Here is a 16,975-nt window from a genome sequence, read left to right as displayed (position 1 = left end):
CCCTTTGTGGATGCGGTTGCACCTTTGTTTGGCGCAAGTCTGGCCCACTGTGTTCTACGGTGAATGCAGAACTCTTGAATGGGTTAACTGACCAGAAAAGAATGTAGTTGTGAACTTTCAGCAGACATTTTAGAGCTTTAGCAGGGCACCATAAAACATCCTGGCAGGTTATGTAAATAATGGGCACAGACTTATTTGAAGCTGGCAGCAATGTGGGCCCAAACTAGGTGGGCTCTGAGGTACAAGCCCCTTTTAAATGTGCCTCTTGCCCTCGCATAAAGAAGTCTCTGGTGGTGAGAACTGCGGGACAGTACAAGCCCTCAGGTCTTGCCCTAGGGTTAGCGACCATGGGCTTGAAAGATGTGTGGGCCCCCCTTCTTTGCATAAATAATAAAATCAGTGATATTGCACACAAATATTTCACAGAATGAGTCGTTAATATGTAAAGGTATTGTAATGATGAGGCAGGAAGGCGGGGATGAAGAAAATTAAAATCCTTTATTCAGGTGAAAGAGAGAGAAAAAAAAAACTAGTTCAGTCTTCTTCGGTATGGATGAGTCTTCAAATTCCTCCTTTCAATCTTCATAGGCCCAGAGCCTCTCTGGTGTGACTCTCTCTCCCTCAGGTCGAATGTTCTGAAAGAGCATGGAAGAAACTCACACAGTCCCTTGTCAGTTTCACTCTTATATAGGGACAAAACACTAATCAACCAGTCAGAGGCATCTTTGTTGTCACGTCTATAAATATTCCCGAAGCCCCGCCCCCTTTCTCTCTGGTCGAGGGTTGCTGCGCTACGCTCTCCCATGTCCCTCCTGTCCGGTTGTGACTGTTGCTGGGAAAAACTTCAGGTGAGTGTAGTAAGTAACAGGCCCGGGAAGCGGGTATTATTGCTGCCTCATGGTCCAGGTCCGTGCTATCCGACCAACCCCAAGTCCGTGTGGCCATATTGGGTGTGCTGTGTTTCTTATCGGTTTCATCCGACACGTTGTATAAGTGTGATCCGTGGTCAGATTCCGCACCGCGGCCGCCGTTTGCTTCTTTGTCAAGTTCTGACATGCAGTCAATTTATGAACCGCGGACGCCGTTCCTTCCCGAGTCTTGGCCAGGGTTGCATGTCGGCGGTCTCGTTCAAGCAATTTGCGACCGCGACCGCATTTGGGTACTGACTCGTGACCGCTCTCGTTAACCGGCTGCCGGTTGTGAGCTAGAGGTCCTTCCTCTTCACAAACCCTCCCCAAAGAATCGAGCCGTTCGGGACGATCAACACTTCTGGATAGATAGTCTGGGACCACTTGGAAGGCAGCGGGCTTATGAATGGTTTTGAAACAAAACACTTGTAGAGTTAAGAACCACCGCAGAACACGCTGATTTGAATCTTTTTGAACTGCTAGCCACTGTAAGGGTGCGTGGTCCGTAAAAACTGTGAATGTTCGACCCAGTAGATAATATCTCAAAGTCTCCACTGCCCATTTGATGGCTAGACATTCTTTTTCGATTGTAGAGTAAGTCTCTTCATGTCTCGGTAGTTTTCGGCTTATGAAAGCAATGGGATATAAGTCCTCGTCAGTGCCCTGGGAAAGTACTGCTCCTAGACCAGAACCCGAGGCATCTGTTTGTAAAAAGAACTTCTCTTTAAGTTGGGGCACCTGAGACCGGGTAACACCGAAATGGCTTGTTTCAACTGTTGAAAAGCTTGGAGCGCTTTAGGATCGGAGTGAATGTCCCGTTTGTAGGATGATTTCAAGGCTTCTGTCAAGGGTGATGCTATTGTTGAAAACATGGTAATAAACCTCTGGTAATAGCCTACAAACCCTAGGAAGGCACGTATCCGTTTGCGATTGTTCGGTACAGGAAGCTTCAGGATGGCATCCACTTTGTCCAACTGTGGTCTAATTTGTCCTCCCCCTACCAGGTACCCTAGATACCTAGTACGCTGTGCCCCTATCGTCGTTTTCTTGGGATTGATTTTCAACCCTGCTACATTGAGGTCTGTAATTACTTTCTGAAGGTGTAGGAGATGGTCATTCCAACAAGTACTATATACAATTATATCATCCAAGTAGGTTGAACAATATTCCCCATGTGGTGCTAATATTTGTTTCATAAGGGATTGGAAGGTAGCCGGTGCTCCATGCAGCCCAAACGGCAAGACTGTGAACTGGTACAATCCTGATGGTGTTGAAAAGGCAGTTTTGATTTTATCCTCCGGTCTTAAAGTGATCTGCCAGTAACCTTTGGTAAGGTCTATTGTAGTCAGATAATGTGCAGTGCCCAGCTTTTCTAACAACTCGTCTACGAGAAAGGCATAGGGTAGGCTTGGTATGTTGATATGCTGTTCACTTTTCTGTAGTCCATACAAAACTGAGTGGATCCGTCCGGTTTTGGAACTAAAACGATTGGGGATGACCAGTGACTTGTGGATCGTTCAATGATTCCTATTTTCAACATTTCGTCCACCTCTTTCTGGACCGCCTCTCTTTTGCTGTCGGGTAACCTATATGGTCGTACCCTCACAAACTGGTTTGGGAGGGTCTCCTTTTTTATGTTCTATTAGGTGGGTTTTCCCAGGTACATAGGAAAATACATTTTCTACCAGGGTAAGTATCTCCAGCAGTTCCTTCCTTTCCTTTTCTGTCAATTCAGACCCCCATTGTACTGACTGAAGGGCTGTTTGATTGTGCATATTACTGGCCTGCGTCACGTTCATGGTTTTGACGTCGAAAGGGTTGTCCTAGGCTTCTTTCCATTCTTTTAACAGATTTATGTGGTCGTTTTTTGATTTCTCCTTTGTGTCAGGTTGTCCGATCAGGTAGTTCACTGGGCCCAAGACGTCTAATACTTTATAAGGTCCTCTCCATTGGGCCAACATTTTGTTGTAGGATGTAGGTAACAACACCAGCACCATGTCTCCCTTTTTAAAAGACCGTACTCTGGAGTTGCGGTTGTAATATATCTCCTGGGTTATCTGGGCTTTACCCAGATTATCTTGTGCCAGGTCCCTTAATTTGGACAGGTTTTCTCATAATTCTAAGACATAATCGGTAAGTGGTATTTCCTCTTCCTGGTCTTCCCACTCACTCCTTGCTATGTCTAACACTGTTCTGGGTTTGTGTCCAAATAACAGTTCGAACGGAGAAAACCCTGTGGAGGATTGGGGAGTCTCTGAGCGCCATGAGTACCCACGGTAGAACTCTATCCCAGTTTGCTCCTGTTGGTTCAGTGATCTTCTTTAACACATGTTTAATAGTTTTGTTATATCTCTCTACGAGACCATCTGTTTGAGCATGGTATACCGACGTTCTGAGTTGCCGTATTTTCAGTTGTTTACATACAGCCTGCATGACCCCAGAGACGAAATTCCTTCCTTGGTCAGTGATGATTTCCGCTGGTAATCCAACTCGGGCGAAGAAAGGTACCAAGACGTTGCACAATTTAGTTGCACTGATGCCTCTTATTGGGAAGGCTTCGGGTACTTCGTGGCATAGTCTACAAGGACTAGGATGTACTTGTGGCCGTGACTGTTAGGCTCCAGGGGTCCCACAATATCAATCCCAATCCTATAGAAGGGTTCCTTTATCAACGGCATAGGTTGTAACGGGGCCTTAGGAGGTAGCCTGGGATTGGTCATCTGACATACTGTACATTCTTCACAATACCGCCCAATGTCCCTATAGAGTCCTGGCCAGTAAAACCTTTTTAACACTTTCTCCAAGGTTTTTTCTCTGGCCAGATGGCCTCCCGTAGTGTCGTCATGGGCCAGTTTTATTACAGTCTTTCGGTAACTCAGGGGCACTAATAATTGTTCAGGTTCGCTATCTGGTTGATCCTTAGTCACTCGATATAATAAACCCTTTGCGGATTTGAACCAGGGATAGGTTAGTCCCTTCTCGGGATAGGGAATAGATTGCTCCCATGCCACTTTCAAGGTAGGGTTGGTTCTTAATTCACTGCGGTATGTGGGACACTTGGCTTCTGGCATCCAATCTATGAACCCCATATATTTGGTTCCTTCACTCCACTCCTTTTTCCCTCGTCTGACTTCACTCCTGCTTTTCTTGGGTCTGTAGGTTGAGTTACCCCCGATGTCTACATGGGAGAAGGGAGCATTTTGTAACCATTACACTTCTTGAAAACACTCTTGAAAAGAAGGGAGGTCTGTTCCTAATAAAACCGGGGTGGGTAAGTGGGGCATGACGGCAACCTTCATCTTGTTTTCAACCCCCTTTACCTCTATGACTACCTCTTTCGAGGGGTAGGTCTTAATATCCCCATGTACACATTTGATTGGGATTTGTGACATAGCCCCTCCCCCTGACCCACTTACTTCTGGTCGGACTGCTGTCTGTTCACTTCCGCTGTCAAGGAGAGCTTGTCTGTTTGTTCCGTTTACTCTCACATCTAGGAAGTAGGGATCTCGACCTCTGCGATACTCTTTCCCTTGTAGGAACCCGATCTCCATAGGTTCAGCCGGCTTGACCTTCCTGGGGCAAAACCTTGCAATATGTCCCCAGTCGCCACAATTGAAGCACTGTGATTGTCGGTTTATGTTAGGCCAGGACACAGTTTTTGGATATCCCCTAGCGGTTTTTAGTTCTCCGACTCCTGTCGCCTTCATGGGGGTAGCTCTGGGTATATCTGGCAGACCACCCCTGGGAGTACCGGCCTTCTGGTAGGCAGAGGCGATATCTATAGCTTCTGGTAGGGTAGGTCGATGGTGTTGCTTTACCCATTGTTGCATGGGAGGTGGAAGTGCCTCGGTAAACTGTTCCAGTTTTATTTTGTCTCCTACCTCTTGCACACTACTACTGGTGGGTTGCAACCATTTGTCGGTGATGTCATGGATGCGGTTGTAGAGTTGTCTGGGGGGTATCCCCGGGTTAAGCTTGGTCTCCCGTAGTTTTATCCGATAAGCATCATCCATTCCCATCCTTTCTAGGATTGTCCTTTTTATCTCTGTGTAAGATGTATCTCCAGCTGGGTTGAATGTCTGATAGGCCCCTTGCATGCTTCCGGTTAGCAATGGCGCTATGAAGTGTCCCCACTTCTCCACTGGCCACCGAGCATTCCTGGCAACCCTCTCAAAGTTAGTAAAAAAATAGCAGGGGTCCTCGCCAGGTTGGAATTTTTGTAAGACTGCTGTTGGTGCCGTGGGGTTTCCTCTAGCAACCACCGCTTCCGTCACTTTTTTTAAGGCATCTTGATTGGCGACTTGTAATTGCAAAGCCTGCTACAACGCCTGGCGATCAGTTTGGGCTTGGTGAGAATGCACCTGTATTGCCTGCTGCAGTTGTTGTCCTTCCGCCAGCGCCTTTATAATAGCCTTCATTGCGTTGCCTTATCCCACCGCTGCCACCAAATTTGTAATGATGAGGCAGGAAGGCGGGGATGAAGAAAATTAAAATCCTTTATTCAGGTGAGAGAGAGAGAAAAAAAAAACTAGTTCAGTCTTCTTCGGTATGGATGAGTCTTCAAATTCATCCTTTCAGTCTTCATAGGCCCAGATCCTCTCTGGTGTGACTCTCTCTTCCTCAGGTTGAATGTTCTGAAAGAGCGTGGAAGAAACACACACAGTCCCTTGTCAGTTTCACTCTTATATAGGGACAAAACACTAATCAACCAATCAGAGGCATCTTTGTTGTCACGTCTATAAATATTCCCCGAAGCCCCGCACCCTTTCTCTCTGGTCGAGGGTTGCTCCGCTACACTCTCCCATGTCCCTCCTGTCTGGTTCTGACTGTTGCTGGGAAAAACTTCAGGTGAGTGTAGTAACTAACAGGCCCGGGGAGCGGGTATTATTGCTGCCTCATGGTCGGGGTCCGTGCTATCCGACCAACCCCAAGTCCGTGTGGCCGTATTGGGTGTGCTGTGTTTCTTATCGGTTTCATCCGACACGTTGTAGAAGTGTGATCCGCGGTCGGAATCCGCACCGCGGCCGCCGTTTGCTTCCTTGTCAAGTTCTGACATGCGGTCAATTTCTGAACCGCAGACGCCGTTCCTTCCCGAGTCTCGGCCAGGGTTGCATGTCTGGCGGTCTCGTTCAAGCAATTTGTGACCGCGACCGCATTTGGGTACTGACTCGTGACCGCTCTCGTTAACCGGCTGCCGGTTGTTGTGAGCTAGAGGTCCTTCCTCTTCACAAGTATAATTAAATTAATAACACGTTGCAATGAGTAAGGCAGGAGACAAATTCACTGACACACAGTATATTTATTAATTGTCACTGTTAATACTTACCTATATGGGAATATTAGAAGTGAGGCTTTTTTATAAAAAAAAAAAACATTAAGCAACCAAAAGTGTAAGCTGAATACCTTATATAGAGACTTCTAATTTTGGCAAATAAAGCATAGGGAGAAAACAGTATTTGTCCGAGAGCACACACTTTGATTAAGTGGTAAAGCCTGGATTTTAGACCAGTCTGCAAATTCAGGCACTTTGAACACATCTCTTCCCAGGTGTAATGGGTAGAAAAGTTTACAAAAAGTATTTTTGAAACTGGTTTGATAACACCAACTGACTGTGGAAGAAATTGCAAAAATATAGTGCTTGTGTTTTGCTAACTGCTGTTTTTGTAGAGGTTTGCCAAATGTCTTTAATTTTACTGTGTATTTATTTGGCCATATTGTCCAAACTAGATATATGCCTTTATTTCAGAAGCTAGAAAAAAGGATTATTTTGACTGTCAAAAGAAATCCACTCCATGCAGGTTCCAAAAGATGTCAGGGAGGGATTGGGCCTGGGCAGACAGGGCAGATTGCGTATACTATAGGATTGACTTATAGTGTGATAGAGCCAATTTACCTGGGAGGTAGTGAAAGTAATACATTTTGCAGGTATTCAAATATTAACAAAATGAACAGGGCCCAAGTCCTAAAAAATAATAGGAAGTTTAATAATCAAGGCATAGGAGCCGAGCACATAGGGGCAGAGGGTGCAGTTGCAACAGTTCTCCTTCAACAATGGGGCAGGAGTACAATTCGGCCTCGGTGGATATTCTGCAAAATATTTTAATTGGGTGACCAAAAACGAACACAAAATCTGAATCGAGTTCCAATTCGCCCACTTCCCGCTTTGCTCGTTTCTCTACTAGCCTGTCCCATGTCACAAGTGCATGCATGGTGCTCATAGCAGAGTGCAGTTATGTGTCACGGGGAACAGCACAGCGCATAAATGAGCAGATTCTATAATGGGCTGAATCATTTATGTGCCTTTTTCACCTCCCCTTTGGCAAGTTGGTTTGATGCATACTCCTGGGAATCCCTACTGGAAGTCCTCTAAGTAACCTTCTAGAATGTCCTTGCTATAATACAATGCAGTTGCTTCCTAGACAGCCATAACAGGTCAGTGCCCCCATCCGGGACTTGGAAAACATTCCAAAGAGATGGAAGTATGACCAGCAAGTGCCCAAGACATGAATGGTTTTCCTGCACTCTTCAATGCCTCTCTGCAATCTTTGATGCACAATGCCACCAAGGTCTGCACCACCAGCTGCCAGGAAACCTCTCAACAGCAGACTCTGTGATGCTAACAGGACATTCATGCATACCCTTTCCAACATTTGCTGGAATAAATGGTGCTCAAGCTTAAGTAAGGCAACATTTTAAAGTTCAGAAATGAAACACAAGTCTTAATGATGCCCTTACCTTTAACCACCTCTGCTACATTGCAAGTAGGATCTATGCTTCCAAACTGATTAGGATGGGCAGGATTTGTGTCACCACCAAACAGAAGTGCTTAAAAGAAAAGTAAATCGATCATTGCATGTTTTATTTTATTAAGGTTGCATTTTGTACAGTTCTATGTCATCATACCCATTTACATATGACACATTTCATTTACAAAAATCATCCATTCAACGTCTTTAAATGTCGGGCTGGTTTCAGCCAACCAAAATGCATGAATCGATTAACCCCTGCAACTCTCCGAAACAGCTCCAACAACTTAAACCCATTATGAAGATGAACAAAAGGTTTCTACAGACAGATGTCCGACACTTCCAAACATTGAACAGTACAGACCTTTGTGTTTTGGCATGTAGCTGATGTCACAAAGTAGGTATCCATCATTCAGTAAGTCAAGAAACACAATGTATGCATCAATGTGATTTATTAGTGATTAGTTACACCTCGGGTCAATAAAGTAATTTGGGTTTTCAAACTGCATCAATGGAGAAGTCGTCATAGCTTCTCCGGAGGGCCAGTATTCTTCCCGTGTCAACAGCCAGGCAACCGTCTCTGGACATGAAGAGTTCTCAATCCCCTGACAGTTTCGGGGTCCTTGTTGACTCCCGGCTGCTTGGCACAACCCAAGTAACTTAAAATCTCGTAGTTGAAACGTTGGCTACATTTCGTTTATGTGCTATATGCTTTTTTATGTAAAAAAACGTATTTAAACAAAGGATGCAGTACAAAGCGAACATCCGATATTATTATACACGTGTTCACAACTTATTTCCCCAAACATCCTCATCCCCCTTGTCTTGGAAAGAGACCATCTCCGCATTAGATAAGGTTTACAATGAGGGACAGTTCTTGAGGAGGAGGTAAGGCTTGAAGGACCGGGACAAAGATTTCTGACTAATTTCTAGCAATGGTAGCCAAGCATTCATATATTTAGACAATTGGTTATTCACACATGCTGTGACCTTTTCGGCTACAAGTATGTGCCAAAGCCTTATCCACCATAGTGCCAGTACGGAGCCCTCTGGATTCTGTCTTCCAGCAAGAGTTGGGTGTCTAGCGTTTCCGTTTGGCCAGATTTACGGGATTTATTTATTTTAATTGTTTTTAATAAATGCACCTAATACTGTACCTGACTTCGGTTTCTAAGCGCATTTCCGGGATTCGAACCTCTGTTGCTCTGCGGGTTCCAGGTGTTAATATCCCCGCAAAAATATCGCCATATTTTTGCAGCGATATTGACCCATGGACCCTGAAGGGGACACCCCAGCATTATTTTAAAATCTGCAGAGGACACCCCCGCTCCCACAAAATACCTCCCCCCCAAAAAATATTGCCTATGGAGAGACAAACGGCCATATGTAGGGTGATATTTTTGGTGGGGATATTTTGTAGGGATAACTGCTCTGCGTGGTCTTGCTTCCAAGACCAGCACGTTGCCCCTGTGCTATCCTCCTATCTTATAAAGAGCACCCTAGAAGGATCACAAGTGGGTCAAAAGGTAATTGTATCCGAACTATTGCTCTGATTTTGGCCAGTATATCCTTCCAGAATGTTTGAATAATGCACCAGGGCTACCACCACCTGTGGAAGTAGCTTCCTTCAAGGCCGCATTCACGCCAGCACAATGGGACCAGTGTTGAATTTAATTTATGGGATCTCAAGGCGCATCATCTCTGTCCATATTTCTAACACATTTGGAGGTGGAGTGATAACAGGACCATATTTCGGGCCAAGTGTTGACCTCTATAAGATGGGGGGGTGTGTGGGGGATGTGTGGTGTGTGTGTGGTGTGTGTGTGGTGTGTGGTGTGTATATATATATATATATATCGTCTTATCCATGACCAGATTCTGAGCTAGTTTAATGTGACGATGCAGGATAGTTGCGTGGCAAAGATTGTATTTTATACGGTCATCTCGGACTACCAATTTCGGTATCCTTGGTTTCTTCCCTGCCCAAATAAAGTTTTAAATTTTACGCTGTGTTGGGTGTCCTGACCCACGTTTGTATTATTATGCTGCAACATTTGGTGCTATGGTCTTAGAAATTCCAAGATGGCCGAAAAAGCCCACATTGCGCCAGAATCCAGGAAAACTGCGCAGTTTCGGCGCACACCAAAATGTTCCCCTGACCTGCCACCCACCAGTGCGAGCTTGATGGGCCAGGAGTGCCATGGGTGAAATGTGTGCCAAAGGAAAAACAGCAGTGCCGGTTAGCTTAGAAAGCGCTTTGAAATCACCTTTGTTTCTCTGAAATGCAAGCTAAAAATGCCTATTTTAAACATTGCAAGATATTCAAAAATCTCAATGAACACCAGCAGACATTTGGCAGAAGGTAGACTTGTGTGCATACAAAATCTGGAAAGAGCCCAAAATAATGTTCATAATGAAACTGGCTGAGCTGTGGATGTCAGCAGCTGAAGTGAAATTGGACTTAAAGCCACTAATATCGAAATGTTTAAAATAAATTAGTGACCTACTGCTGAGTGTCACATAGTTTGCAACTGTTAAATGTCATAGTTTTGAACTTAGAATCAGCATTCTAGTGGCGCTGTGGAGCAGCCCAAGATGGCTGCCTAGCTCTTGAGCTCCGTGTGGCTCCGGCTGAAATCCGCCATCAACTGCGGTTCCTTTTGCCTGCACTGTCTTATTTTTGGTGGAGCTGTTGCCCCTTCTCTTCTGGCAATCTTGTTACAATCCCGACCCGAATCGGCCCCGGGAAGCCTGCAAACAGGACTTCTGGGCCTGCTGGCGGTTGGCGCGCCGGGCCTTGACGGGCGCCTGGCTCCCGCTCCATGCCCTCCTTCATCAGCCGCGGGTGCGGCGGCCCACTAAGGACACCATCGAGCGGAGGTCCGCTGCCGGGACCCGCGTGCACTCGCCTCCTCCTCCACAGTTGGCACCTGAGTGTTTGTCCCGGCGTGGAGGCCGGTCGGGGACCCCACCTGCCACTTCTTCCTCATCTTGTCTAGGCGACTGGCGGGAGCCTGGTTACCCTGAGCTTGTGTGGCTCACATTGCTGGACTAAGGAGGTGAGGAGCTGGGGGGGGAGCACCGGGCGGACCCCCATCCACTTGTCTGCCTGCTCCTGTGAATCCGGGCCCTCACCCTGCCCTGCGTGTCATCCGAGTGGCCTGCATTCTCGGAGGGCCTGGATCTCAGTAATCGTCGACACGATTGGAGGGGAACAACTAGTGTCCGGCTTCATTATCGGGGAGCCACTCGCTCGCTGGGGCTAGCTGCCCTTCCTGTCGACTCCTCCATGGCCCTGGCTCCCTACTCTCCTGCAGCCTGCCCGGCCCCACTGCTTCTATAATCGGCCTGGGCTTTTCTACCTGCCGCTTCTGCACGCGGAGCTGGGTATCCTTGGCGCGGCACCCTGGGCTTTTCACTGTCGGGATCTCACGACTGGACCCTCCGCCCCGTCGTCTGCCCTAGCAGCCATCTGCCATCTCTGTGTCTCTATCTACAATGCCTAATAAAACCAAGGGGGTCTCTGGGAGAGGAACCATGGACAAATTTGCCAAATCCGTCCCGAGGGAGGAGATGGGACACGCATCGTCCTTGCAGGAGGACCCGGAAAGCGACACCCCCTCTGGGGCGAGAACCCCCGATCTGACCACACTTATGGAATCTATGGCCAAGAATTTTGCCTCGTTCCACGAAAAATTGGACGACATAAATGCCAATGTTGCCTCTCTTAAAACCCGAGTGGGCCAGGCGGGCACCAGAATCACTGAGGCCGAAAGTAGGATTTCCACGAACGAGGACGAGATTCATGTGCTGCAGAACACCGTCGCCTCCCTGTCGCGCGATATGAAGAGTGTGAGAGCCAAGTGTGACGATCTAGAATCACGCTCCCGTAGGAACAACCTGCGTATCATCGGGGTCCCGGAGAACGCACTTAAGGGCCGCATGGAGGACGCCGTTGAAACTCTACACAAGGATCTGCTGGGCAATCCGAGTCTCTCACCGTACTTCACTGTCGAGCGCGCGCACAGGGCCCTGTCTCCGCGGCCCAAGCCAAGGGATATCCCAAGGCCCATCATCGCCAGGAACCTCAATTATCGGGATAGAGACCTTATCCTCCGGCTGGCCCGCGAGAGGGGTGACTTGCGCCACGAGTCCCACACCATCAGGATCTTCCCGGACATTTCGATTGCGGTGCAGCAGGAGCGGCGCCAATTCCTTGGTGTTAAGAAACTGCTTAGAGAACGCAATGTCCCGTATGCCATATTGTTCCCGGCACGTCTTAAAATTACTCACAATAATAAACTATACTTTTTCACTGTCCCGGATGAAGCGACAAAATTCATCGAGGCTCACATACCACTCCACAATCCGGCGCCTGATCATGCCGGCGCTGACTGACCAGATGTAGTTTAGTCTGTCACTGCTTCACCTAACTGGCAATCCGTCAATATGCATGGGTCAATGGCAATTTTCTATCATCAACCATGCGGTCTGGGTACCCTTAATACACTTTACGGGCCGTGGCCCGGCTTGGGTGTTGGACACTAGCGTTGGGACCCTACAAAAACTCTGTATTCCGCAGGAACCTGTTATTTGACAGCTTATGCTGTCTTACGCAATGTCTAAATGGCCGTCCACACGGCAACAGCGCACCTCACTGCAATTGCAATGTTTATGCTTTGTTGGATGCTACTGCTAGTTGGCCCCAGTTGGGGCCTGGGGAGGGCATATCCCTGTTGGATTTTGCCCACCGACCCTTACCTTCCTAGTGTTGGTCGGGTTAGTTGCTGGTGCGTGCATCCGGGGGGGGAGATTTCCACTGCAAGTTGTGGGTGGCCCGTGAGGGAGGGGGGTGGTATGGTTGGGGTTTGGGGTAACACTATTGTAAATGACAGGGGCGGTTTGGCAAAGCGCACGACATCAGGGCGCCCTCGTGGGAGCTCTCCCCATTCACTATGTAGGTTTCTACGGCGGTTGTGGGATGTACCTTAGTCTCTTGTAATGTCCACAACAGTGATGTCCTGGAATATCCGGGGTTTAAGTAACTTCACCAAGGCGCGCAAAATCATAGCCCACGCCAACAGACACGGTTGCAAGATATTATTATTGCAATAAACACACTGTGGGGGCTCGCTAGCTAGGTGCATCGTGCCTGCATGGGGTCAGCACAGGTACTTCACGGCTTATTCGACCCGCGCCAGAGGGGTATTGACAATGATCCACAGGTCACTTAAGTTTGAACTCCACAAGAGCTATATCGACCCGGAGGGAAGCTACATTATCCTACACTGCGCAATAGCGAACAGGGACTATTTACAGGTTAATACGTATGGCCCCAACGTGGACTCTCCCAACTTTATTGACCGGATTGCTTCCATTTTGTTGGGATATGTAGGGGTGCAGATTATTTGGGGCGGGGACATGAACTTCATCTTAGATACCACACTTGACAGAACCGGCTCGGCCCCCAGACTCCTTTCCAGTGCGGCGCGCAAGCTCCTTGCACACACCATTGCCCTTGACATTCAAGACCCCTGGCGGGTTATGCACCCGCAGACGTGGGAATATACTCATTATTCCTCGGTGCATGACAGCTCCTCCAGAATTGATATGTTCTTCCTGTCCAGTTCCTTATTGGGGAGGGTGTCGGAAACTCAAATATTGGCACGCACCCTGTCGGACCACTCGCCAATCCGGCTCTCTATGGATTTGGGCGTGCCCGCCCCTACAATTAACTCCTGGCGTTTTAAGTCTTTGGCCTTACAGGACATAGCATTTAAAGCTGAAATACTGTCCGACATCCAGTCCTACTTTGAACTCTAGGGAGGCGGGAGCCCTCAAGGCCATTAGGGCTGCCCTCGCCCGCTCTGAAGCCAAATTACGCGAACTTGAGAGCGCCCATCCCACGTCCATTGACCCCCCGACTCTATCCCAGATCAGCAAGGAACTCCAATTTTTCAATGAACAAGCCACCAGGGAAGTCCAATATTTCAGTCGCCCACAGGCGGCTCGTAGATATGGAGAGGGGGACAGACCTGGCAAGACACTGGCTACGTTGGCCAGGGGTGAGTGGGGCCAAACCCAGATAACTTGTATCAAGGACAGCCTGGGGTTGGAACGGTGGTCTGACCAACATATTCTGGAGGCCTTTGCAGACTTTTATTCAGAGCTGTACGCACAACCCCCCGAACACAGTGAGTCCCTAATGCGTGACCTCCTCGAGCAGATCCCCATGACTATCGTCTCCCCCGCTACCAGGGATCAATTGGATTCCCCCATCCTGCTGGATGAAATAGTTGAGGCTATATCTAAATTCCCTAAAGGGAAAGCACCTGGTCCCGACGGGCTGACAGCTGAGTTTACCAGGAGCATGTGGCCATCTTGGCTCCCAGGCTGCTTGAGGTTTGGAACGAGTCACTTCGGTTGGGCACCCTTCCCCCTTCGCTGCGCGAGGCCACCATCACGGTCCTGCTCAAACCCGGTAAACCCACTAACGAGTGTGGATCGTATAGGCCCCTCTCACTGATGAATTTGGACACCAAAATCTTCGCCAAAGTGATTGCCAACCGCTTCCTCCCGGTCATGTCGTACATGGTCCACGAGGATCAATCAGGCTTTGTACCCGGAAGATCAACGTCCCACAACATTAGGAGGCTGCTTAACATCATGGCACGTATCGATCAAGGGGCGAGTGCGGTTGCGGTCACACTGGATGCCCAAAAGGCATTTGACATGGTGTCTTGGAAATACATCTGGTTGGTTTTGGAAAATATGGGGGTAGAGCCCAATATGATAGCGTACATTAGGTTACTGTACACTTCCCCGGTGGCCAGGGTGCGAGTTAACTCTCAGACGTCCGGTCTGTTCCCTCTCTTCAGAGGTACCCGACAAGGCTGCCCGTTTTCCCCGATCCTCTTCGCCTTGGCGATCGAGCCGATAGCCGACTACGTCAGGGAGCGGCATGCGCGGAGGGGGGTGCGGCTGAAGGACTCCCCTGAGATCATTTCGCTGTACGCGGACGATGTGCTACTCTTTATTAGAGACCCAGCTGTTCATCTGGACCCGGTCTTACGTGACGTTAACGCATAGGCACATACTCGGGGTTCACAATAAATTATACGAAATCTGAGATCCTCCCCCTCACTATCTCCACGATACAGCCCACCACCGAGTACCCGCTCCGTTGGTGGCCAAATGGGATTAAGTACTTGGGAGTCCAGGTGTCCCTCACCAGAGAATCGCTCCTAACAGACAATTACCAGGCAGTAGCCGAGCATGCCGAGGCCAAAGTCATGCGCTGGCGTACCCTCCCACTATCACTAGCCGGCAGACTCTCGCTGGTAAAAATGATCCTGCTACCCAAGTTGTTGTACATATTTGGTAATGTTCCTGTCTGGCCGGGTAGGAAATATTTCACGAATCTGCATAAAATGTTTGCCCAGTTCCTGTGGCACTCCGGCGCGGTGCGTAAAAAGTGGTCGGATATGTCGCTACCTTATGACAAGGGGGGTTTCACAGCCCCAGACTTGCTGCGATATTGGACTGCTTCACAGGCGCAGTTCGCATCTTACTGGTACCCTGGGCCTCCACCTCGTCCCCATGTCAAACTTGAGGTTCTGGCAGCGGCGGGCACAGATGTCATGTCCTTGATTCTTAACCGGCAGTATGTGCCGGACTCTCCCATTGATCCGGTCCGGACCACGGTACAGGCTTGGGGCCAGATATTCAAAACTTACGACGAGCAATGTCCGTACTACAAATGGCTCCCCGCCTGGGGGTTTCCCGGGCTGGAACCCACGCATGACACCGCCCTGGCACGCCATTGGGAGGCCATGGGATACCGGGCCCTCACCGATTTTTATCCAGAGGGACAGTTTATAACACTGCAGACGTGGAGGCCGGGGCACTCGGGTTCTGTTCTGGAGCTCCTGCAGTTCTACAGACTCCGCGCTGCCTTCCGAAATCTATGGCCTGTCTTCCCCATCGAACCCCCGGACTCTCCCGCGATTGCTTACATCGCCAACTCGGGTGGCGCCCGAGGGGTGGTTTCCTCACTATACAAGCTCCTCTTGTCCTCGCCCTCTCCGCTTCCGTCCAGGGCCCGTGATGACTGGGCCTCCGAGCTGCAACTGGTACTTACTGACCAACAGTGGGAGAAGATGTGTTCCCATACTAGCAAAGTGTCCCTAAATTTCCGCTACCGCACCATACAATATAAACTGCTTAATAGGCTGTACTACACTCCAGGTAGAGTGTCTAGGTTTGCTTGCTCCGATCCTCGGCTGTGCCCTCGTTGCGGCGCGGAGGACGCTGACCACTTGCACATGTTTTGGAGCTGCCCGGAGCTGGCCGCATTCTGGAGTAAAATCATAGAGACACTGTCTGAGATCACTGACACTGAGGTAGACCCTGATCCAATGGGGGTTTTGTTTGGAGTGTGGCGGGCTGGGGGAGCGGTAGACATTATTAAATTCTTAAATGTAAGCTGTCTCATAGCCAAAAAATGTGTCCTTCTAAGCTGGAGGAGCCCCAGTCCCCCTGCATTCCAGAAATGGTTACATTTACTCACCTGGTCTCGAAACTGTGAGGAGTTTCTGGGTATGCTCCCGGTACGCTCTCGTCCTTGACACATATGGACTACAATCAACAGCTACTTGATTGGCTTAAATGACACTTCCTCTGTGGATGAATCCCCTTGACGTCCCTATTGTTGCTCGTCTTCTTGGTGCTCTGTGATATGTCATTATTCAACCGCTGTTATCATAATTTTGCCTATATGCTCTGTATTCACCTGTAGATGCAACAAATTTGTGATTATTGCTCGGATGTGTGTGTATGCATTTTGCCTCTGTCAACAAAAATAAAAGTTTAAACAAAAAAAAAAGAATCAGCATTCTAGCTGCATGTGTAAAAATTGTAAGTTTGATTTGGATGAAGAAAAACTGGGAACAAAAGTGACATTTAGCTGAAGCCAGGCTTAAAGAGATTGAATTCAGCCTGGCAAATACCCCTGACAGGAGTTGAAACTTGCTCAGCCACTCTTCCCAGGCCTGGCCTGCATTCTCCTGCCCTCACCAAAGGGAGATGACACTTCTCTGATTGGATTAGGGTAGGAGCAGCTGGGGACTGCAGGAAACTGAACAATGAGCCTTCCTGGGCTCAGGCAAATGTTAAATTAGGGGGGGGTCGTAAATGGCTTACTCTTGTAAGAAACGGGGAGGGGCAGTGCCTCTGTGAGCAACTTGAGTTGGAGGAAGTGGACAAACCAGAAATTCCACCATGCGCTTTGGGAAACCACACCCCTCTGGGCCAGAGCATAAT

General features: G+C 48.6%; 1 protein-coding gene across 4 annotated transcripts in view; it reads right to left on the bottom strand.

Annotated features, from left to right (window-relative positions):
- Positions 1 to 16,975, bottom strand: part of PDK3 (pyruvate dehydrogenase kinase 3) — a 1,369,253-nt gene that overhangs the window by 825,479 nt on the left and 526,799 nt on the right. For all 4 annotated transcript variants that reach the window (XM_069637291.1, XM_069637294.1, XM_069637292.1 and 1 more), the window contains exon 5: positions 7,644 to 7,733. In XM_069637291.1, coding sequence (XP_069493392.1) covers positions 7,644 to 7,733 — 90 coding nt within the window. The remainder of the gene's footprint in view (positions 1 to 7,643; positions 7,734 to 16,975) is intronic.

This window comes from Ambystoma mexicanum, chromosome 7p, assembly GCF_040938575.1.
Source record: "Ambystoma mexicanum isolate Mex_15411 chromosome 7p, UKY_AmexF1_1, whole genome shotgun sequence".
Taxonomy (NCBI): domain Eukaryota; kingdom Metazoa; phylum Chordata; class Amphibia; order Caudata; family Ambystomatidae; genus Ambystoma; species Ambystoma mexicanum.
The sequence above is the reverse complement of the archived record's forward strand: the minus strand, read 5'-3'. Positions and strand labels throughout refer to the sequence as shown.